Source organism: Coccinella septempunctata, chromosome 8 (genome assembly GCF_907165205.1).
Source record: "Coccinella septempunctata chromosome 8, icCocSept1.1, whole genome shotgun sequence".
NCBI lineage: Eukaryota > Metazoa > Arthropoda > Insecta > Coleoptera > Coccinellidae > Coccinella > Coccinella septempunctata.
In genome coordinates this window covers 32,696,340-32,720,628 of record NC_058196.1, presented here as the reverse complement: position 1 = coordinate 32,720,628, position 24,289 = coordinate 32,696,340, and the positions used below count along the sequence as shown (strand labels likewise).

General features: G+C 37.2%; 1 protein-coding gene across 2 annotated transcripts; it reads left to right on the top strand.

The window, feature by feature from the left end:
- Nucleotides 1–18,713: 18,713 nt before the first annotated feature.
- On the top strand, nucleotides 18,714–24,277 carry LOC123319035 (synaptonemal complex protein 1-like). Of its 2 annotated transcripts, XM_044905853.1 has the most exons (11): nucleotides 18,714–18,974; nucleotides 19,709–19,768; nucleotides 20,498–20,823; nucleotides 20,980–21,617; nucleotides 21,763–21,996; nucleotides 22,133–22,354; nucleotides 22,409–22,612; nucleotides 22,668–22,894; nucleotides 23,244–23,739; nucleotides 23,989–24,099; nucleotides 24,152–24,277. In XM_044905853.1, the coding sequence occupies exons 1-11, from the start codon at nucleotides 18,829–18,831 to the stop codon at nucleotides 24,230–24,232; spliced, it is 2,745 nt and encodes a 914-aa protein (XP_044761788.1). In that variant the 5' UTR covers nucleotides 18,714–18,828; the 3' UTR covers nucleotides 24,233–24,277. The 2 variants fall into 2 exon arrangements, with proteins under 2 accessions (XP_044761788.1, XP_044761787.1); XM_044905852.1 differs by lacking the exons at nucleotides 18,714–18,974; nucleotides 19,709–19,768 and having other exon boundaries at nucleotides 19,936–20,823.
- Nucleotides 24,278–24,289: the final 12 nt, after the last annotated feature.

Sequence of the window (24,289 nt, the reverse complement as noted above, 5' to 3'; positions counted from 1 at the left end):
TAACTTTCTCCTATTCTCAACAACTCAGTAATGACAGTGTTGCCAGGGATATTGCTCATCTATATTTAGATGGAACTTTAATTCGTTGCTTTCTAACTACATCTACCAAGTACATTCCACCTTGACCCCTTCAAACGTTGTCATTCTCAGAATTTCCCAACATTTTTTACGTTTATAAGGTGAATAAGTATCATCATCACCATGTGATCACTTGGAGTCCCACCAACCTCCAAAGATCATCGAGGAGAAAGATAGGAAACGCCCTCACATCTCTAGTACCCTAAAAATTGACTACATTTAGGCCCGTGTTTGCCACATTTGATAATGAGATGGCGCAGAAACTCGTGACATCCTAAATGTAGAACTCCACTTGGATCTGTCGGAAATTCTTCCAAAAATCCCTTGTAACTTTCTCCTATTTTCAACAACTCAGTAATGACAGTGTTGCCAGGGATATTGCTCATCTATATTTAGATGGAACTTTAATTCGTTGCTTTCTAACTACATTCCACCTTGACCCCTTTAAACGTTGTCATTTTCAGAATTTCCCAACATTTTTGACGTTTATAGGGTGAATAAGTATCATCATCACCATGTGATCAGTTGGAGTCCCACCAACCACCAAAGATCATCGAGGAGAAAGATAGGAAACGCCCTCACATCTCTAGTACCCTAAAAATTGACTACATTTAGGCCCGTGTTTGCCACATTTGACAATGAGATGGCGCTGAAAACGTACTGTCAATACGGAAAAGCTGTTCAATAACAGTTTTCTATTTTATGATTGAAGGTTGCGAAATTCGACTTCTATTCCTTGTATTGAATCTGAATATTGATTTTGTTGGGGCCAGGAAACAAACATACTGAGCGACAAAATAAAAGTATGGTTTTGTTTTGTGAACAGGATGTTAGGTTTCATCTGAAAATTGTTTGGAATCAATTGAAATCAACGAAATATGCTGTCGGAAGTGCTATGTTTTATTTGAAATTCAAGAATTTGACAGTCACTCGATGCTCAAAACGAAATCTATAAAACCTTAGCGTTTCTAAATATATTGAACAAGTAGCAATGGAGAATCATCGAATGGACGTATAAAGGTCATAATTTCCCCTGAATGAGCCCTTCATGAAATATGCTTCCTACATAAAACAATTTACGTTTTCTTATAATGAAGAAAAAAGCTTAATTTTGGAAAATCCATTTTATTCGATCCACATTTCTTCACCATACAATAATTTTCGAACGATATTTTGGGGTTTTCACCTAGAAATTAGACAAAAAAATTTAATAATCAACAAATAGAAGCAGCTAGATAAACCACATCCGAATGGCCATCTGAAATCCTACAACATTTCATATATTTCTGCAATTGGCCCTCAAATTAACATTATAACCAGTCTTAGGGTCTTAGTAATACATTTGAAACACAGATGGCGCTCACATCAACTTAGTCTATTCGTTTCCCATCTTTCTACCCTACTTTCTACAAACAAGTCTATCGAAAACTCATATTTCACTTGATGATGATCGAATTCATACAATTTTCTTGTATATAAGCAGAATTATAATCAGTATTTTGTGGAATTTTGTTCAAAATCTGAATCACAGAGTGGAACACTGTCCAAAGCCACTACGGTAAAAAAAACGGCAGCCACAACGAATGAAACACGACAAAAATTTTTCGTTTCACGCCTGTTGAATAATCACCCCATTAATCATCTTAATTGGCCCTCCTCATTCTATAATTCGATGCGTAAGTGAATATAATGAGAAGTATGATTTAATTAAGCTTTTAGTTTATTGTCATGAGCTATAGGACGTTTCCCTAATGACTTGAAGAAAACAGAGATCGTGTAACATTGTCAATCATGAAAAAACAACTTGGCATAATTCAAAATCTGACTTCTCTTAAACTTAGAAAAAAACTAAGTGTCCCTACTCATTTTTCTCAAACATTGGGAGTGAGTGAGTATGAGAATCAATTCAAAATCAAGTAAGTCAACCTCAAATCAAGATTAACTAGAAAAATTAGGATTTTTTGACGTTTACCAGATAAATCATAAGATGGCAGGATTCTCCGATCCTGTTTGGTGAATGGCTACTCTATCTGTCAAGCAGATAGGTGTAGACCAAAGGCATACGTCCACAGATTGGAAATGTGTTCCCGTACAGGTCCTGGGGGCCTCGATAGCCAGAGTCGATGGCCTTCGATGTCTGCCTGTCCTGTCATCACTCACACGTTGACTTAGAACGGTCAGAATCACCTGTGTCCAGTGGCGGGTGAAACGGACGGGTTTGAACAGGGACCGAGTGAAATTTATATCACCCCTGAAATCTAGGACATTGATTTTCACAATACATACAGTAAAAGCAGAAAATTTCAATATCATCAACCTTATTCTGTGTTAAGCTAGAGAGATTTAAATGATTGGTTAAGGGAGAGACCACGTTTCCTTCGTACTATAATTTAATAATGAGTTTTTTCAAGAATCGAACATTCAACGATATTTTTGATAGATTCTTTCATTCAAACAGAGAAACACAATTGAAATGAAGTTATTTTTCACTCGAAGAACTGCTAACATCAATAAAATATCATTATATTTGGAAGAATCAACTATTATCTGAATTTAACGTGGGAGACTTCAACGACGGAGTAAGCGAGAAACCTACATTCCTCTGTAATGAAATATATCAATGCGTCTTGTCAAGAATTATGCAATCAACGACTTTTCTGATCGATTCTACTATTGAAAAAGCGAAACACAATTGAAATTAGTTTGTAATGACTAGAAAAACCGTTGAGATTAACCAAATATCAATATTATTAGGAGAATCCACTACAATCTCAATTTGAAGATAGGAGACTTCAACGCTGGATTAGGCGAGAAACCTCATTTCCTTTATAATGCAATATGTCAATGCGATTTATTCAAGAATTAAACGACCGACAATATTTCTGATAGATTTTCTTATTCGAATAGAGAAACACAATTAAATTGAGTTAGTTTTCACTATTAAAACTCCTGAGATTCATAAAATACCGATATATTCAGCAAAATCCACTATAATCTGAATTTCACGATAGGAGACTTCAACGATGGAGTAAGAGAGAAACCTCAATTACTTTGTAATCGAATATATCAATGCGTCTTGTCAAGAATTATGCAATCAACGACTTTTCTGATCAATTCTACTATTGGAAAAGCGAAACACAATTGAAATTAGTTTGTAATGACTAGAAAAACCGTTGAGATTAACCAAATATCAATATTATTAGGAGAAACCACTATAATCTAAATTTGAAGATGGGAGACTTAAACGCTGGACTAAGCGAGAAACCTCATTTCCTTCAAAATGCAATGTATCAATGCGATGCATTCAAGAATCAAACTACCGACAATATTTCTGATCGATTTTCTTATTCGAATAGAGAAACACAATCAAATCGAGTTAGTTTTCACTATTAAAACTCCTGAGATTCATAAAATACCGATATATTCAGCAAAATCCACTATAATCTGAATTTCACGATAGGAGACTTCAACGATGGAGTAAGCGAGAAACCTCAATTCCATTGTAATCGAATATATCAATGCGACTTTTCAAGAATTATGCAATCAACTACTTTTCTGATCAATTCTACTATTGGAAAAGCGAAACACAATTGAAATTAGTTTGTAATAACCAGAAAAACCGTTGAGATTAACCAAATATCAATATTCTTGGAAGAATCCACTACAATCTAAATTTGAAGATGGGGGACTTTAACGCTGGATTAAGCGAGAAACCTCATTTCCTTTATAATGGAATATATCAATGCGATTTATTCAAGAATTAAACCACCGATAATATTTCTGATAGATTTTCTTATTCGAATAGAGAAACACAATCAAATTGAGTTAGTTTTCACTATTAAAACTCCTGAGATTCATAAAATACCGATATATTCAGCAAAATCCACTATAATCTGAATTTCACGATAGGAGACTTCAACGATGGAGTAAGCGAGAAACCTCAATTCCATTGTAATCGAATATATCAATGCGACTTTTCAAGAATTATGCAATCAACTACTTTTCTGATCAATTCTACTATTGGAAAAGCGAAACACAATTGAAATTAGTTTGTAATAACCAGAAAAACCGTTGAGATTAACCAAATATCAATATTCTTGGAAGAATCCACTACAATCTAAATTTGAAGATGGGGGACTTTAACGCTGGATTAAGCGAGAAACCTCATTTCCTTTATAATGGAATATATCAATGCGATTTATTCAAGAATTAAACCACCGATAATATTTCTGATAGATTTTCTTATTCGAATAGAGAAACACAATCAAATTGAGTTAGTTTTCACTATTAAAACTCCTGAGATTCATAAAATATCGATATATTCAGCAAAATCCACTATAATCTGAATTTCACGATAGGAGACTTCAACGATGGAGTAAGCGAGAAACCTCAATTCCATTGTAATCGAATATATCAATGCGACTTTTCAAGAATTATGCAATCAACTACTTTTCTGATCAATTCTACTATTGGAAAAGCGAAACACAATTGAAATTAGTTTGTAATAACCAGAAAAACCGTTGAGATTAACCAAATATCAATATTCTTGGAAGAATCCACTACAATCTAAATTTGAAGATGGGGGACTTTAACGCTGGATTAAGCGAGAAACCTCATTTCCTTTATAATGGAATATATCAATGCGATTTATTCAAGAATTAAACTACCGACAATATTTCTGATAGATTTTCTTATTCAAATACTATAAAATGGATTCTGTAACATTCAGACCATTCTTGAAAGAATCAAATGCCATCTAGATTGTCGAGAAAAACAAATATAACCTCACAAAACGTTCAGTATACGAACATATCGTGCCTGTAACAATATCCGTTTCGACATTCTTCTCTCGTATTTGCATATCCAACCACGAAAAAGAATAATCGTTTATTCTGGTTCTGAACTATCGGAATGTCCCCAAAGACTTTTCATCCCGTTGGCGGCTTTTGGTCGCTCGTTGGAAACAGGAAATTCCCGAACGAAGATGCCACCGATGAACAGTTAAGCCGCACATATCTAGTTATTTCCCAATAACAGCCATAATTCACGAAATAAAGAAGCGCTTAGAAAAGAGACAGGAAAATATTCGAAATTCCTGAGAACATTGTTATAATGTCGATGAGCGGTAGGCAAGGATCGGACGATAAACACCCACTATAACCTATTCATGATATGCAATTCACCTGCTGCATAAATATTTGTACACCAAGATTGAATGGTTCCAGCGTAAGGGGGGCCGACCACGTGGAGATTTATGTTTTTCAAACGATTCATCAAGATTTTTGTGAGTATACGAGGATATATTGAAAAATTCTTAGCCTACTATAGAACCAAACGAAATTTCAATGTCGAAATATTTTATTACTCAACATATTCTCCTCTTAATTGGATACATTTATTACAGCGAACCTGCAACGTCTCTAGACCTTTCAAAAACAATGTTTCTTCTTGGTCTGCAAACCAGGCCTCCACAGCTTTCATTACCTCCTCGTTGGAAGAAAATTTACGACCTTTTAAACTTTTTTTCAGTTGAGGAAAGAGATGATAGTCGGATGGAGCCAAATCTGGTGAATAAGGGGGATGTTCTAGTAATTCAAACCCTAAATCACGAATTCTTTGCATGGCAACATGAGATTTGTGTGCAGGGGCGTTGTCCTACAAAAACAAAACACCTTTGGATAGCTTTCCGCGTCTTTTCTCTTTAATTTTTTCCCGTAGAGTGGTCAGTAATGTCGAATCTCCGGTTGTTGTTCTACCCTTATCCAGAAAATCGATCATGAGAACTCCATGGCAATCCCAAAAAACTGAAGCAAGAACTTTTCCAGCAGATTTTTGGACACGAAACTTCTTAGGTCTTGGAGAGCCAGATTGTCGCCATTCCATCGATTGTTGCTTTGTTTCTGGATCGTAGAAATGTACCCAAGTGTCATTCATAGTAACAATTCGGTTTAAGAAGTCTACAACGCTTTCAAATCGAGCACAGATCGAACGCGATGCTTCTACCCTTTCACGTTTCTGGTCAACATTTAAACATTTGAGGATCCATTTTGCAGCAATTTTTCTCAAGTCCAAATTGACGTAAACTACATGATGAACGCGTTCGTACGAAATATTCAATGCTTCAGATATCCGTTTTAGCCCAATTCGACGGTCTGATAAAATCATGTAATGAACTGCATCGATATTTTCGGGAACTGACACAGAAACTGGCCTTACCGATCGGTCATCATCTTCAATGGAAAATTCACCTCTTTTGAAGCTTGCAGTCCAATTTTTCACGGTCGCATACGAAGGACATTGATCACCAAGGGTATTAAGCATATCTTCGTGAATCTGCTTACCTCTTAACCCTTTTAAATACAGGTACTTGATGATGGCTCGATACTCCAATTTTTCGATTTTCACAATTTCGGTGAACATATCTTCTTTCTTTTAATTTATTGTGTTTACAAAATAAGCTCGAAGCGAAGCGGTGCTGAAACTGATGCTTGTGAAAGACCGTTAGTCAAAGTCTTGAAATTACGTCTATTATCATCAACAAAAACACGAAACCTTCTGTCTGACAGTCTTCTGATAAGCGAACCATCTTTCCATACTACAGATATATCTAGTGGAAAATCCTATAGATATGGGAATTTCTTCCCATTAATCCTTGGACGCCCTGTAAAGGGACATGTCACTAAGGATGAGTCGGTCAAAATAAACGCACAGTGTCCTGAAAATTTCGCCAGAACTGACGTCAGTCCAACACTTAAAACCGATGATGTTCGTTCACCCAGATTGAAACATTGTCGTTTAAATGGGTAAACGTGGGTAGTACTCTACAGACGTTTACGTCCGACTAATAGTTAGTGGATTTGTCGAATACACCTACTTATTTTAACGCTTTTCAACGGTCAATTAGAAGCGGAACATTTGAATTTGCTGCTACCATTTACATTTAGTTGCTGTCGTTGTGTCGAGGTTTGTTTGAAATTGCCTTATGGTTACAGACACGCTTTAAATTATGAAACTCCCACTGTTCGATGTCGAACTGGAAGTTTAGGAAATATAGGGTGAGTCTTTGACTCGTACAAATATTTTAACAGTAGGTAGAAAAGAACACTTTTTCACTACACCATTTTATCCCATTCTGCCCTCATAAGAAGATATAGCTTTGAGTTTTCATAATGAGCTTAATCTGTGACACTTTACTTTTACTTTTTATTGAAATGAAGTTAGTTTTCAGTCTAAAAACTGCTGATATTGATAGAATATCAATATATTGGGCAAAATCCACTATAATCTGAATTTAACGATAGGAGACTTCAACGATGGAGTAAGAGAGAAACCTCAATTCCTTTGTAATCGAATATATCAATGCGACTTTTCAAGAATTATGCAATCAACGACTTTTCTGATCAATTCTACTATTGGAAAAGCGAAACACAATTGAAATTAGTTTGTAATGACTAGAAAAACCGTTGATTTAACCAAATATCAATATTATCAGGAGAATCCACTACAATCTAAATTTGAAGATGGGAGACTTTAACGCTGGATTAAGCGAGAAACCTCATTTCCTTCATAATGCAATGTATCAATGCGATTCATTCAAGAATTAAACCACCGACAATATTTCTGATCGATTTTCTTATTCGAATAGAGAAACACAATCAAATTGAGTTAGTTTTCACTATTAAAACTCTGAGATTCATAAAATATCGATATATTCAGCAAAATCCACTATAATCTGAATTTCACGATAGGAAACTTCAACGATGGAATAAGAGAGAAACCTCAATTCCTTTGTAATCGAATATATCAATGCGACTTTTCAAGAATTATGCAATCAACGACTTTTCTGATCAATTCTACTCTTGGAAAAGCGAAACACAATTGAAATTAGTTTGTAATGACTAGAAAAACCGTTGAGATTAACCAAATATCAATATTCTTGGGAGAATCCACTATAATCTAAATTTGAAGATGGGAGACTTTAACGCTGGATTAAGCGAGAAACCTCATTTCCTTCATAATGCAATGTATCAATGCGATTCATTCAAGAATTAAACCACCGACAATATTTCTGATCGATTTTCTTATTCGAATAGAGAAACACAATCAAATTGAGTTAGTTTTCACTATTAAAACTCTGAGATTCATAAAATATCGATATATTCAGCAAAATCCACTATAATCTGAATTTCACGATAGGAGACTTAAACGATGGAGTAAGAGAGAAACCTCAATTACTTTGTAATCGAATATATCAATGCGACTTTTCAAGAATTATGCAATCAACGACTTTTCTGATCAATTCTACTCTTGGAAAAGCGAAACACAATTGAAATTAGTTTGTAATGACTAGAAAAACCGTTGAGATTAACCAAATATCAATATCATTAAGAGAAACCACTACAATCTTAATTTGAAGATGGGAGACTTCAACGCTGCATTAAGCGAGAAACCTCATTTCCTTCATAATGCAATATCAATGCGATTCATTCAAGAATTAAACCACCGACAATATTTCTGATGGATTTTCTTATTCGAACAGAGAAACACAATTAAATTGAGTTAGTTTTCACTCTTGAAGAAAAAGTATCGATAGATATATTCAGCAAAATCCACTATAGATAATCTGAATTCAACGATAGGAGAAACTTCATTTCTTTTGTTGTAATAGAATGCAGGATGAGTTTTTGACTCTTACAAATATTTCAACAGTAGATTCTTGAGGTCAAAAAAAAACACTTTTTTCCCATACAATCTCAAGTTTTCATAATGAGCTGTAACACCCCTAAAAAAACAAAATTACCTTCAGAATAACAAGCTAAATCTGTGACACTACACATCTTTGGTTCTTTCAAACAGAATTGTATTCAGCCACAGCCAAAGTACCCAATTTTTCAAATTTCACAGATACTTTTAAATTTTTGAACGTCAAATTACTCGAAAACCGCGCATTATACGAGAAAATATGAAGAATACTTTTATTTTACAAAACGTTCAAATATTCATTTGGTAACGTCCATTTTAGTTTCAAGAGTTGGGTTCTTTGAATTTTTGGTATTTTTATGGTACGTCATGGTCATTATGAGAAAACTGGAAGACGTAGATGATACCTTGTGTTCGAAAAAGATTCATCAAATAAATGAAAAACTATATTACGAAATTCATTTCATTCGATAAAACCGTTTGTGAGATACAACTGAAAATAACATATTTTTAAGGTTTTTCAACAGCCTGTATCTTTTAAACCCAGTCGATTAGAAAAAAATGGTAAAGGAAAAAAGTGTTTCTTTTGACCCCAAGAATCTACTGTTGTACTTTTTGTACGAGTCAAAAACTCACGCTGTATACAGGGAGGAAACGAAAAACCCTGTGTTTCATACGACTGTGGGATCTTACAGATCCTAATCGATGTATACCATTGAAGACCCATTCAATAAGAAAACCAGAGACTAATCAAACCGAGAGATTTAAATAGACCGTTTCAGACTGCCACAGATAAACCAGATGAAAACGTTTACCATCCAAACGCGCGTCTAATAACGCGCAATTACCGATCGCTTTTATTAACGGAAAACCTATATTTAACACCGAAAGTAATATTTAACACTTGCTCCGGTTTTCCACATATGATTCAGACCATTTCGTTACGAATGGTTATGATATGGCGACGCGGCTCCAAGAGACTAGTCTACCTCAAGTAGGTTAACGCGGAGACGAGCTTTTAAACGGATATACCGAACAATATGAACTCGATCGTAGAAGCTGAGAATGCCGGAATCGGGTTTCTAGGAAACTGGTCGCTTGGACAATGCGCTAAGATGATCGGAATTTTCGAAGAAAATCTGGGGTATGAAAGGGAGGGTGTTGTTTTCGGAAGAGGGAAGGAATTGGATCCTCAAGAACGAACGGTAGAGACGAAATGGATGAAATTCTCAGATTTTCAACTAGAAGAGTTGCTCTTTCAGAATATTTATCACATTTTCATCTATGGTCACTTTTATTGAGAGAAAAACGACTCGAAAGATGACCTTCGAAAAATCCTGAAAACGATGGGTTCAGTTAAAAATTCGTCAAGACCGAACAGTTGCATCTAGATGGATGAAATTTTCAGATTTATTACTAGAAGAGTTGGTCTTTCAGAATATGTATCACATTTTCATCTACGGTTACTTTTATTGAGAGATAAACGACTCTAAAGCTGACCTTCGAAAAATCCTGAAAAAGGTGGGTTCAGTTAAAAATTCGTCAAGATCGAACGGTTGCGCCGAGGTGGATGAAATTCTCAGATTTTCAACTTGAAGAGTTGCTCTTTCAGAATATGTGTCACATTTCCATCTACGGTTACTTTTATTGAGAGATAAACGACTCTAAAGCTGACCTTCGAAAAATCCTGAAAAAGGTGGGTTCAGTTAAAAATTCGTCAAGATCGAACGGTTGCGCCGAGGTGGATGAAATTCTCAGATTTTCAACTTGAAGAGTTGCTCTTTCAGAATATGTGTCACATTTCCATCTACGGTTACTTTTATTGAGAGATAAACGACTCTAAAGCTGACCTTCGAAAAATCCTGAAAAAGGTGGGTTCAGTTAAAAATTCGTCAAGATCGAACGCTTGCGCCGAGATGGATGAAATTTTCAGATTTTCAACTAGAAAAGTTGCTCTTTCAGAATATGTACCACATTTCCATCTACGGTTACTTTTATTGAGAGATAAACGACTCTAAAGCTGACCTTCGAAAAATCCTGAAAAAGGTGGGTTCAGTTAAAAATTCGTCAAGATCGAACGCTTGCGCCGAGATGGATGAAATTTTCAGATTTTCAACTAGAAAAGTTGCTCTTTCAGAATATGTACCACATTTCCATCGACGGTTACTTTTATCGAGAGATAAACGACTCTAAAGCTGACCTTCGAAAAATCCTGAAAAAGGTGGGTTCAGTTAAAAATTCGTCAAGATCGAACGGTTGCGCCGAGGTGGATGAAATTCTCAGATTTTCAACTTGAAGAGTTGCTCTTTCAGAATATGTGTCACATTTCCATCTACGGTTACTTTTATTGAGAGATAAACGACTCTAAAGCTGACCTTCGAAAAATCCTGAAAAAGGTGGGTTCAGTTAAAAATTCGTCAAGATCGAACGCTTGCGCCGAGATGGATGAAATTTTCAGATTTTCAACTAGAAAAGTTGCTCTTTCAGAATATGTACCACATTTCCATCTACGGTTACTTTTATCGAGAGATAAACGACTCTAAAGCTGACCTTCGAAAAATCCTGAAAAAGGTGGGTTCAGTTAAAAATTCGTCAAGATCGAACGGTTGCGCCGAGGTGGATGAAATTCTCAGATTTTCAACTTGAAGAGTTGCTCTTTCAGAATATGTGTCACATTTCCATCTACGGTTACTTTTATTGAGAGATAAACGACTCTAAAGCTGACCTTCGAAAAATCCTGAAAAAGGTGGGTTCAGTTAAAAATTCGTCAAGACCGAACGGTTGCGCCGAGATGGATGAAATTCTCAGATTTTCAACTAGAAGAGTTGCTCTTTCAGAATATGTATCACATTTTCATCCACGGTTACTTTTATCGAGAGATAAACCATTTACCTGTTTTGAAGCTTGCAGTCCAATTTTTCACGGTCGCATACGAAGGACATTGATCACCAAGGGTATCAAGCATATCTTCGTAAATCTGCTTATTACCTCTTAACCCTTTTACATACAGGTACTTGATGATGGCTCGATACTCATCTTTTTCGATTTTCACAATTTCGGTGGACATCTTCCTTCTATTAATCTATCACGTAACTCTGGTTTATTTTATTGAGGTCAAACTTCACACTGACACTTCTAATGAGTTATTGTTCGTTGCTATGGTAACGCAATATTGTTCTAGGCTAACTAGAGATCAATAATATATCCTAGTGTCTTTCAAAATCGATTGAGTAGTGTAAATTTATCAGCAAAGACCAAAACCAATCAAAACTAGAAGGTATTATTTGTCCAAATTCCTATCTGCTCAGTGCAGTACCGTTTCCAGAAAACCATCCCCCCAATTGTAATTAAAACAATTAACGTGGCTAACGAACCGCGACTACCTCGGTCAATAATTCAATGGCAGGCTCGATTGATTAAGAGAATAATTAATTTCGTAGCATGGCTGAATTGTTAATTCCATAATTCATGACGATCTGCTACAAGAAACAGACGGAGGATGGCTCTGGACGTTTTCCATCAATCATGATGGCCGCGTGGTTTGATGGAGAGGAATGCGATGAGTTACAGAATTCATTGTGAGCACCTAACATGGAATAATTGTCTGGGAGCATAGCTCGGCAATTTTCTGTTTTGCCTCCTTATGCAACGGACGGACAGGACGATTATGAGGAGATGTTTCTTTGCTAGATGCCTTGTACCGCTCTGCTCGTGGCCATTCGTCAAGCTGGAGATACAGGGTGCTTCCGACTGAAAGGCACTTTGAACGATTCTCGGAAATACGGTATATGAGGCCGGAGAATCCGGTTATTGGTCATTTCGAACTTTTAACTGAACCCATCTTTTTCAGGATTTTTCGAAGGTCAGATTGCGAGTGGTTTATCTCTCAATAAAAGTAACCGTAGATGGAAATGTGATACATATTCTGAAAGAGCAACTCTTCTAGCTAAAAACCTGTGAATTTCATCCATCTCGGCGCAACCGTTCGGTCTTGACGAATTTTCAACTGAACCCATCTTTTTCAGGATTTTTCGAAGGTCAGCTTTAGAGTCGTTTATCTCTCAATAAAAGTAACCGTAGATGAAAATGTGATACATATTCTGAAAGAGCAACTCTTCTAATTGAAAATCTGAGAATTTCATCCATCTCGGCGCAACCGTTCGGTCTTGACGAATTTTCAACTGAACCATCTTTTTCAGGATCTCTCGAAGGTCAGCTTGCGAGTCGTTTATCTCTCGATTAAAGGTATCGTAGATAGAAATGTGATACATATTCTGAAAGAGCAACTCTTCTAGTTGAAAATCTGAGAATTTCATACATTTTGGCGCAACCGTTCGGTCTTGACGAATTTTTAACTGAACCCATTTTTTTCAGGATTTTTCGAAGGTCAGCTTTCGAGTGGTTTATCTTCACGTCAATTTTACATGAGAATAATTGCTGCAAAATGGATCCCCAAATGTTTGAATGTTGACCAAAAGCGTGCAAGGGTAGAAGCATCGCGTTCGATCTGTGCTCGATTTGAAAACGATGTAGACTTCTTAAACCGAATTGCTACTATTGATGAGACTTGGGTACATTTCTACGATCCAGAAACAAAGCAACATTTTATGGAATGGCGACACTCTGGTTTTCCAAGACCTAAGAAGTTTCGTGTCCAAAAATCTGCTGGAAAAGTTCTTGCTTCAGTTTTTTGGGATTGCTATGGAGTAATCATGATTGATTTTTTGGATAAGGGTAGAACAATAACCGGAGATTACTATTCGACATTCCTGACCACTCTACGGGAAAAAATTAAAGAGAAAAGATGCGGAAAGCTATCCAAAGGTGTTTTGTTTTTGCAGGACAACGCCTCTGCATACAAATCTCATGTTGCCATGCAAAGAATTCGTGATTTAGGGTTTGAATTACTAGAACATCCCCCTCATTCAACAGATTTGGCTCCATCCGACTATCATATCTTTCCTCAACTGAAAAAAAATTTAAAAGGTCGTAAATTTTCTTCCAACGAGGAGGTCTGGTTTGCAGAGCAAGAAGAAACATTGTTTTTGAAAGGTCTAGAGACGTTGCAGGTTCGTTGTAATAAATGTATCCAATAAAGAGGAGAATATGTTGAGTAATAACATATTTTAACATTGAAATCTTGTTTGGTTCTATAGTAACCTAAGAATTTAACTTTCTATAAAGCCATCAGTATCTAGATGGCTTGTAGCTCTGATAAATTCTCCCAACACAACCGGTTTCACGTCATAGTTTCCCAAATTTTCTACCACAAGCCTCAGTGAAAACAGCACGCCCCTCGTAGATACCAATTTCTGCCAAACGTTTAGCGAAATATCAACATATTCGACGTCTTGAATTCTAGGAAGTCAAACAGTCGACCATCACCAATCCGACCATTTAAATGCAAACGGTGCAGTTGAACTTCATGAAGTAGATCTTCCGTTAATTTCTTATCGGTCTTCTAGATCGTGCTCTTGACGAGGATTGTCTGAATATTTGATACGAATTCGGATTTGATTCGACTATCGCAAAAGAAGAAGGAACGCTTTCTGATTTTTTTGAGTCGTATGTTTTGAACACATCCACCAGAGAGACGAAGATCCAGAGAATTCCTCAACCGTCGACGCAGAAAGCTGACAAACACTTCCACCTTTCAAATGGCCGACAAAAAGTAGCAAACTGTTGTTTTCTACGAACCGCCATTGTTTGCGAACTTTTCCATCTATGGTCGAGCCAGTGGCCTCTTGAAATCTTGCTCGTGTCGCCTGTCAACGTCACAATGGATCAAGAAGCGGACAATATGTAATATGGAAGGACGGATAGGATACAATTTATCTCGTGAACTCCCGTCTATGATCTATCAGTTTAACGTATACGGGCATCGACCACGGGACACAGACTACAAACTTCTTAATTAGCCAAGTTGTTTTAGCATAGGACCATAAGTCTCGAGAAGTAACTTGTTTTTTATATTGACGCGATAAGACATGGGAAAAACTTGTCGGGTATGACCTGAACTGGACGTTGGTGTTGAGTTAGTAAGAGAATAGAGATAGATTTTCTCTGTTTCTGGGGTCTAATCGATCAATTCCACTACGATTCACTACAATATCCCATTCCTAAACGAATTTGTTAGTTTCATTTCAAATTTATAGGTTGTCAGTACCGTTTATCTATGATTATCTGTCAGTTTCCTAGGTGACAGTTAAACAGTGTTCCCAACCAACATATGTCACTACCACAATCACAGAATCATATACTAATTGATTCGAGTTGAAATATAGTCGTCAAAAATGAGACATTATGCGGAAAGATGGGTGAAAGCTCCCAAACCCGTCCAATTGGAGCAGTTCTTATCTGATCAAAATAGGAATTCGAAAACGTGCATAACGGAAACCGGGCACTCATAAGCATCGAAAACTATATAAATATCATTTCATCGAGTCGTTTCGATTCGATGGTTTCAATTTTTAAGTAGATCAATTAAAACGAAAATCCCCTGTTGTTCCATAAATTGACAATTAATAAGATGTTGAGATCCATATTTTACGGAATTATCATTTACCGCTACCTTTTAGGATCGCTCTGATGCTCGAGAAGCATTCGGTTCATCATCATAATCACCGGAAAAGGTTTGAAGCAGCACTGCCAACTTCCAACTTTCAGATTCGGAGTTATCATTAGGGAATTCAGTGCAAAAAGGGCTAAACCCAACCGAAGAAGCTATTGTGATAGCGACAACTCATGAAAATCTGTTTTAGTGCATTTCCATTTGGCCTGAATGTACATAGAAGCCATAAAAGAGATAGGAATTTTTTTTTCAGTACCTAAGATCTTAACTGATCATTGCTGTTGACTAAACATGGCTTTCCTCTATTCCACAAACATTTTCTAAAGCCAAAAGCTAGAATTTCCCATCCTTACATGAACTTCTTAGTTACATTTCAAATTTATATGTTGTCAACACTAGTTATCCACTGTCAATAGAAGACTTCCCTACATGTTTGCCAACCTAAAAAAAGGTCTAAAAGGTCTACCATCAGGGAATGATTGCTTTCTAACGAAACCTACTTTATTCTTTCCGCAATGATCAAATATATTTATGAAATTCTATCGAGCTTTCTAGAGTTTACTGTTAAAAAGAAAAAAAGATTTTCATAACCTCGATTGCTGATTGGTTGAAATTTATGTTGGTATTACTACTTCTTGTGACAATTGACATGTTTCGTTGGCAAATGTCAAGAAGAAAAAAGTAATCTGTTAGGTTATGGGCAAAGTTTTGGTTATGTGCACAATCTTTGCTTGAACGCATTCTTGTTTTCTTGTATTTTGTAAGCTATACAGCAGACAATATTAATATTATATATATATCAGTAAAAATGACATTTGCCAATGAAATATGTCGATTGTCACAAGAAGTAGTGATACCAACATAAATTTCAACCAATCAGCAATCGAGGTTATGAAAATCTTTTTTTCTTTTCAACAGTAAACTCTAGAAAGCTCGATAGAATTTCATAAATATATTTGATCATTGCGGAAAGAATGAAGTAGGTTTCGTTAAAAAGCAATCATTCCCTGATGGTAGACCTTTTAGACCCTTTTCTAGGTTGGCAAACATGTAGGGAAGTCCTCCATTATTCGGTTCATAGAAATGTCAATCAAGCAGTGTTGTCAACCAACATATTTCGACGCGAAAATCACTGAATCGCATTGAGATTAAGGAAAAAATCAATAGTAATATACTAAAATATGGAAGTTATTTGTATCAGAAGAACATCAGTGCTTCCTTCAGTTGTAATAGGAACAACTATTCAATGCCATTCGCGGTTATAGAGATGAGAGCTTTCTTATAGTTATTCCTATGGATCTGTTGAACATCTCGTTATTAGGTCTGATCTTTTCATAAATCACCGATTAAAATTAATCAGCAATTCATGTTTTGAGCCTACTTTCACAATTAACAGCATTCAATCAAGGAGGTACTCGGAAAGAACTAGACTACGAACATTAACAGTTAGCAATTAGAAATCGAGTAATAGGTATAAGATTCACGATGATCAAGTTAATCTCGAATAAGAGACGGCACAGTTTTAGATTGGAAAACGCATATTTTGAGGGGAAAGATCAAAAAATTTCCCTTTCCTGATGGTTAAATGAAAACAGGCAAAAAACTGTTTGTCCTTCTCTGGTTGAGCTTTCGGCAACCACTGTTGGTAACACTGTGAAACTCTATGGTTCAAAATGGAGTACATTCTAATTCGAAATCGTTGAAATTCAAATCTTCGGAGGACTTTGTAAACGTTCAACCGTTAGTTAAAACTCGCTGCGTTTTGTCATCCAACTGCATGGAATGAAGGTATTCCAGCAAAAGTTAAATGCTCTCTTCGTCCATGAATATTTATGTCCGGTACTTGAGTTCTTATGGCATAATCTATACCGAAAAGAATTCGAAGAATTCGTGAAGATTCTTTCGGAGAACAGTTAAACCTGACTGTGTGGGTCAGTGATTATCATATTGTCTCGTGAACTCTAACTCTAACGCAAATATCAGAGGCAACCAGTCATGGGTCAGCTGAAATTCAACCTGGGTTGGGCTCATGTTATGGGTTTGTTTTACGACTGAACGTTGACCCCCTTTACTGGCAGGAAAAATCCCGAGAGTGCCAGTCGGAAGAAATTGTTGGAGATGCTTTTCTTCTTCTTCCTTTTCTGCATTCGCCTTTTACCCTTCCCACAGAACCACAGATCATATACTAGCTTCAATAGCATGCAAGGAAAAGAAAATAAACCAATACCGATTGAGGCAAACGACATAACAAGTTACACCTCTATTTGTCATTGTTTTCCTGAAAAATTCCAATTGATTGAAACTTTCGGTGAACCACCGAAATTGCTGATGAATTCAGTGTTCCCATAAGCACAGAAAATATCAATGCTCCCAATCCGAAAACCCAAATAAACTTTTTCCGTATTTTCTACTTTCAACGTCGAAACTACGCAGGTTGAGGGTTCAGAACTACACCCGTGTGATAATAGACCTCAAATCGAAGCTTGAAAATTTACAAACTTGTTAGGATTCTTCGGTTGCAAAGGGGAAAAGCAAAAACTAGTTTCTCGTATTTCAGGAAGAACGGACTGAACAACAAAGCGATGATGAAACTGGTAATGCTTAGTAGTTGGTAAAACTGGAAATTTGAATCACTGTCAGAGGCGTAGAAACGGACAGCCGTCTGGGATATCAACATTATTCTCGTAATCCTGTGATTGAGTTAGACATCATCCAAATGTATTCAATAATCATAGAAATAAAGATGAATAAAAGAAGAAGAAATATTCCGCCATATTTGTTCATGAAGGAAAAGTGATAATGAATTTGCGTCCATTATTATGATTGAATTGTCAAGTAAGGAGTTGATTTCTTACTATTTATCAAAGTTTTTCTTAGGTTGTTTGGAAGAAGTGAAATTCATGTTCAAAGGAAAATGCCCAGAGTGGCCAACTGAAGAATAATCGAAGCGACCTCATCGTAATTCTGGAACATACTCATCTTCGACATCAACCACTCGCTTATATCCTAGAAAAGAGAAATATCCTCTCAACCCAATACGATAAGACCAATAATATTCTTCTTCGATCATGAAGATCTATGGTATCGTCTACGCCACTGCCCGTATCGCGGACTTCAATCGTTATCTATGTTTTATTATTTCGCAGAAAAATTCCCCGATGAAACGTTTAATTTGCTTCTGCAACTGTTCGCTCATTTTTTGCGAGATGTACATGTACGTTTCTGACAGAATAGGGAGTTTTATGGCTCTAGCGGAAGTGTTGGCATTTATCCAGAGCCTATATCAGCTCCGACTTCGCCGGAAGACGCTCACTGGAACCCAACATGGCTACGATTGTCATACTGACAGTTCATAGACGGATAAGGCAATTGATGACGTGAGAACATTCATGTTTAGAGTTATTGTTCAGCAGATTTGTTTTTTTCGAGTTCCTATCGTATTCCTGAGGAATATCTAAGGTAGAGAAGGGGCTTTTCTTATGTCAGGATATGAAATAGTTGTAAGAGGACGTAGGTTTCCGTTCAAGGCCAGGTTGGTGTTCCAGAACGAGCATTTGGAAAAATGGAGTTCCAGCTCTATTTCGACGGATAGCGCCATTTATACGAGGCAGTGCCTGAAGAAAAGGTAGGTTGGTACAACTGTTGTGTCAGTCCAAAGGAAAAATATCATTTTTGAAGATAAAAAACCTTCACAGCAATGAACTGGCGATCTCCCAACATAATATAACGCCTACAAGGCAGAAGCTGCTTCCAGTTTGGAAGCTAGTGTTCCTCAAGGCAACTCTGGTTCATAGTTTTCTGTGGATCACTATCGTGTGTTGGCAAAACTGAAACTTTGTCTCAGCCCAAAGGAAAATCTATGCAACTTCGACAGTTGATTCCTCCATTTTGAATTTTGAATGTAAACTCTAACTCTAACTTGTTAGAGTCACTGTACCAAGCCCTCTATCATAAAGCTCTCTGTGAAATCCCCAAAGGTTATAGAGTTAACTCTATAATCTTTGGAATCCCCATCACAGTTCACAGAGAATCTGATGTAATCAATAAACCCCATGATTTCTTTTATAAAAGGGCTACAAATCAGACGTCTACAACTCCTCAGAACTTATCAAGAGAAGATTGACTTTAGTCCATCATTTCAAAGGATAACGGGAAATAAAATGAAAACTTTAGCAAAACCACCATGGAGGTAGGACCTTTACCTCCATGAAAACGACACTGGTTGCGCCATCTCGAATCGATTTATCAAAGTAAAGAAATTCTGATAGTAATTTTTCTAGCTATAGAACACAAATGTAAAATTTTAAATACTTTCAATTTTCTTTAAGATGACTCATAATTATCATTCAACATTTTCAGGAATTACTACTTTCCCCAGTACTCAAACTACAATGAAACAATTTGGAATTACACGAAATGGTGAGTCTGAAACTTGAACTGAAATCCAATCAAATCCAACTCTCCGAATAGGATGAATTCATTCGAATAAAATTGTTTTAAGAATTTTAAAACATCTCCATCCAAATTTTCAAATGAATAAGAACGACAGAAATGCATTTCTATGGACTATTTAAATTTTGAATGTAAACAAATAGGGTTGTCAACCTCTTCTGTTGTCAACATAAATATCCACATAAACAATGAATCGAATTGATTAAAAATCACAACCAGGTTGTAAAATTGAGTTTTATCAAAGAAAGTAAATTTATTTCGAAAAAATGTCACCTTTGACAACGTAAAAATGTGATGTCAGTAGTAAAATACTTGTGTTGGTTATACAGTAGGTTATGTGGTGAAACAAATTAGTCGTTAAAAACGTATTTGCAATAATAATTAAATAGTTATGAGCGATTCTGATGATACGGAGGAGTTATTGTTGATGACACCACATATTGAGGACCAAATCGAAGTAGTACCGTACTACGATATAGTAGACAAACTCATCACCCAAGTATCTAAATTGAAAAGCAGAATCACTAGTATCGAAAATTCATCTGATATCAGTCTGGGATCCGTGACCAATTCAATCGACGCCTTTCTCAACATGCAGAGCAGCGATTCTAACAATGCTTGTAGGAGGTGCTACAGTTACGAAAGTTTACCACAAGGCTCTGACTATCGAAGGAGCACTGTACCCCCATGTTTCAGCACACAAAGTACTCCCCAGAAACCAAGAAGCAAACTGATGCTGAAATCCTTTCCCAACTCTCCCAAGTACGATGAAGAGATTAAACTGTTCAAGAAACCTTACAGGATGGCACCTAAATCTAAGATCGTAGAGGGGGATACGCTTGCCGAAATAGGGATAGATAAACAACCTGTGATGGAGGAAAATAATATAATTGAGGAGATTGATAATTTCTTGTCTAACGTTGAGCCGGTTAAATCAAACACAGCAAGAAGTTTGGATTTTGCTGGTTGCGAAAATTCACATCCAAGTAAGACTGCAGTTGATGTTCATCAACTTTTGAAAGGTCAGTTGATTTGTTCAAGTTGTGTTTTTAGTTATAGTTAGTATTTTATACATTTTTCTTTCAATCTTCTGATTTTATATTGCATATTATTTCTATGTTTCTCATAGAATTGATTGATAAATCAAGCCTTTAGCTTTTGATATTTTTTTTGGTAAGAAATGGACAAACAAGAAGAGAAAATCAAGAATATGTGTGATAACAAGACCGGAACAATTTCCTCGAATTCTTCTGAAAAGAATACAGGATACCAAACACCCATGGAATGGAGGAAGGGCATAGAAACGTTCAGTACATCATCGACAGATTCTTCTTCTTTCACTGATAAATCTACAGTTCTATACCAACCAACTGGTAAGAAAACTGAGTCAATGACGATAGCAGAAAACGAGAAAAATCGAGATCCACCGTTGTATGGCTATTTGAATCATGCTTTGATAGAAAATAACATCGAAAGAAAAACATCAAACAACAGTAATTTGCACACTGATCGTACGATGACAGAAAATTACAGCACAAGTAGCAATTTCACGAAAAGGAGCATTTCTTCCCCGCAATGCGACATCCATTCCAACGCCAAAGAAACGCTGACTGTCCATCAGAAATTACTGGACCAGACGCACTCCCCAGAATTCAGCAGTTTCCACGATCCGACGAGAAAGTTGATGAGACCAGTGAGCGATCAGAGGCTCGGCAGCCTCAGTCTGATCAACCTCTGGAAGAACGAGAAAAAAGAGGTCGAGACGAGCTCAGATAAATGCATACAGAGGCTTCAAGAGGAAAAACTCAGGCGGACTGTGAGTGGCAAGTTTTTTCAGTAGATTTAAGGAAAATTGAGGAAATCTGGCATCTCTTTGATTTGAAAGTATCCTTCTCACTTGTGGAACGGCAGAATTTTTATCTTTAGATAACAGTCGAGTTGTTAATATGAGTCCATTTTAGCATTGCGAAGAACTGATCCAACAGCTGCAGAATAAGATACTTGAACAGCAAGAAAAACTTGCGGTTGCTATTCAAGTGGACGAAGCCAAAGATAACGCCATTTTAAAGTTTCACGACGCTTGGGAAAAGGCCTCGGTGAAGTTTAAAATGGTGGTTAGAGAGAGGGATCAGTTGGAGAAGGATGTCGAAAGACTGGCCATCCAGAATAAGAAGGTAGCCGAAGAGAGCGAGGAGGTGAATATAATTTCAGGCATCTTGAAGTAGGCTGTGGAAATTTGACATTTGACGTTTGATGACAAAACGTCACCTGTCAAAATTTCATTGCCTACTTACCGTTTTTTTGTTCAAAGCTGGTCTTTTCGTTTTCCAGAGAATCGAATTCCACAGGAACGAAACGAAACAAGCCCTGAACATTGTGCACGAATGTAAGACGAAACTGGAACAGTTGGACAAGAAGTTTGAGGAGTTGAGAGTAGAGAACGAAGCGTTGAAGTGCGCAAATAGAGAATTGGAAGAGAGGCTGTCCAGTGAGGGAGAGAAAAATAATCAGTTGTCTAATATATTGGCTAACAAAGAGTTGGAATTGAATGAGGTAAGATATAGCACGATGCGAGAGAGTTTGTGTTGAAGATAAATCTTTTTTAAGTCGAAGAATATTCTATTGCATGCCAAAAAAGAGGTCTCCCAGTGCCAAGCAGCCGTCGAGATGTGCCAAAAAGATTTCTCAACTATCAAAACTGAGTACGATCTGATACAGGAAGAGATAAAGGCCGAAAGACAGAACGTATCTCAGCTGCACGAGCAGAACAAAGTGTTGCACGAAGAACTGGAAGGGAGAAAAAAGAAAGAGGTAGTCAGATGTTGAATTTATCTCAACAGTTATATATCTTTCGTTTAACCAACAGGAATCGCTGATGGAAAATCTAGCGGAACTTCAGGCTAAATTGGACAGCAACAAGAAGGAGCTGAGGAACTTTTACCAGGGCCAGGTGGAACTCTTAGTACAGAACAAGCTCAAGGAGTTTCAGGCGCAGCTGGACGAAGCCGAACAGAAGATGAAGGAACAGCTCGAGAAGAAGGAATTGGAGATCGCCAAGTCTGCAGCCTTGCACATACAGCAGATAAACGATAAGTAAGCAGGGTTTCTTCATTCAGCCCGTCCGGCTCCGACGCCACTGACTTTTCCGTGAATTAATTTCTTTACTCGCTGAAATCGATGACCAGAGAAAATTTTGACTTTGACAGTCGATGGCAGGTTAACGTCAGTTTTGACTGAAGTCACTTTAACAGGGATCATAGAACGGGATACTTTACATCGATCGTGCTCGTAAAAAACTGTTTTTAGCCTCGGTATTTATTACAGTAATTTCTTAGGCGAATCGGTCCATAACGATGAATCTTCTGGCGATACTAGTATCGAGCATGTTCCCTTAGCGATCGGGGGAAAATTTACAGTGTTGCCACATTCGAAAAATTTCCAGATACACCCTGGAAATAAACCTGATCGAGCAGAAGCACCAGGAAGAGATGCAGCTGAAACAGGTCAAGATCGCGCAGTTGGATCAGCGACTCTACGAGATGCAAACCAACTACGAACGTCAGCAGGACAAGAAGTCGGACCTGCTGAAACAGCTGCAGAAGGTGATGGAGGCCCAGTGGACCGAAGCGCTGCGTATACTGAACAACGGAAGGAGTCCGGCGCCGCAAGAAGACAGTTCCAGCACGATGGATCAGCTGCATTCGCTCCAATCGAAGTCGTATCAGAACATGGAGGCGTTGCTGAGTCAGGAGTTCGAGGATAAGTCCAGAAATCAGCATTACGTTCACAACGGGAAGGAAGGTTATCATCAGAATCAACAGTCGGACAAGAGGAACCACCACAGGAAGGAGGGTCACGGACAGAGGAGTTCGGTGGCATCGAGAAGTAGGGGTGGTAGGCAGCAGGATGATGGACATCTTCAGAGATACATCAATTTGGTATTTATCCATTTGTTAATTTATTAATTTAATGATTGTTTCAAGGTCTGTTGTATGGGCGGCTTGAGATGTTTTTCTCTAAGTTGGTGGGGTGTAATGAAGCTCAAATTTCTGAAGGGGGTAATGAAGGCTGAATTTCTGAGGGGGGAGTTGTAATTGAATGTGCTTCCATTATTATATAGGCTTTTCAATATATTCTTCAGAAACTTTGTTGTAAAGTGAGGTTTCATCTCGACACTTACCTTTTAGCTACTTCACAAACAGCCTGGCAACCCCGCGGAAAGCAAGGAGAAACAGAGTCCTCAGAAATACCACAGCGAACAGCCCACAACAGACGCTTCAATGTGGCAATCGGCAACGGTGAGCATTTCACCTATTCCATCGTTCTCCATTTCTAATTTGAAATTTTCAGGGATCGACGCAATATGTTCCGGATCTACTCGAGAATCAGAACCAGAAGGAAATCAACAGGAGAAAAACGTCGTGGAAATGAAATCCGTCGTAGTTTTGTAAACTTTTATTAAATTATTCAATGCGAGAGGTGTCTTTA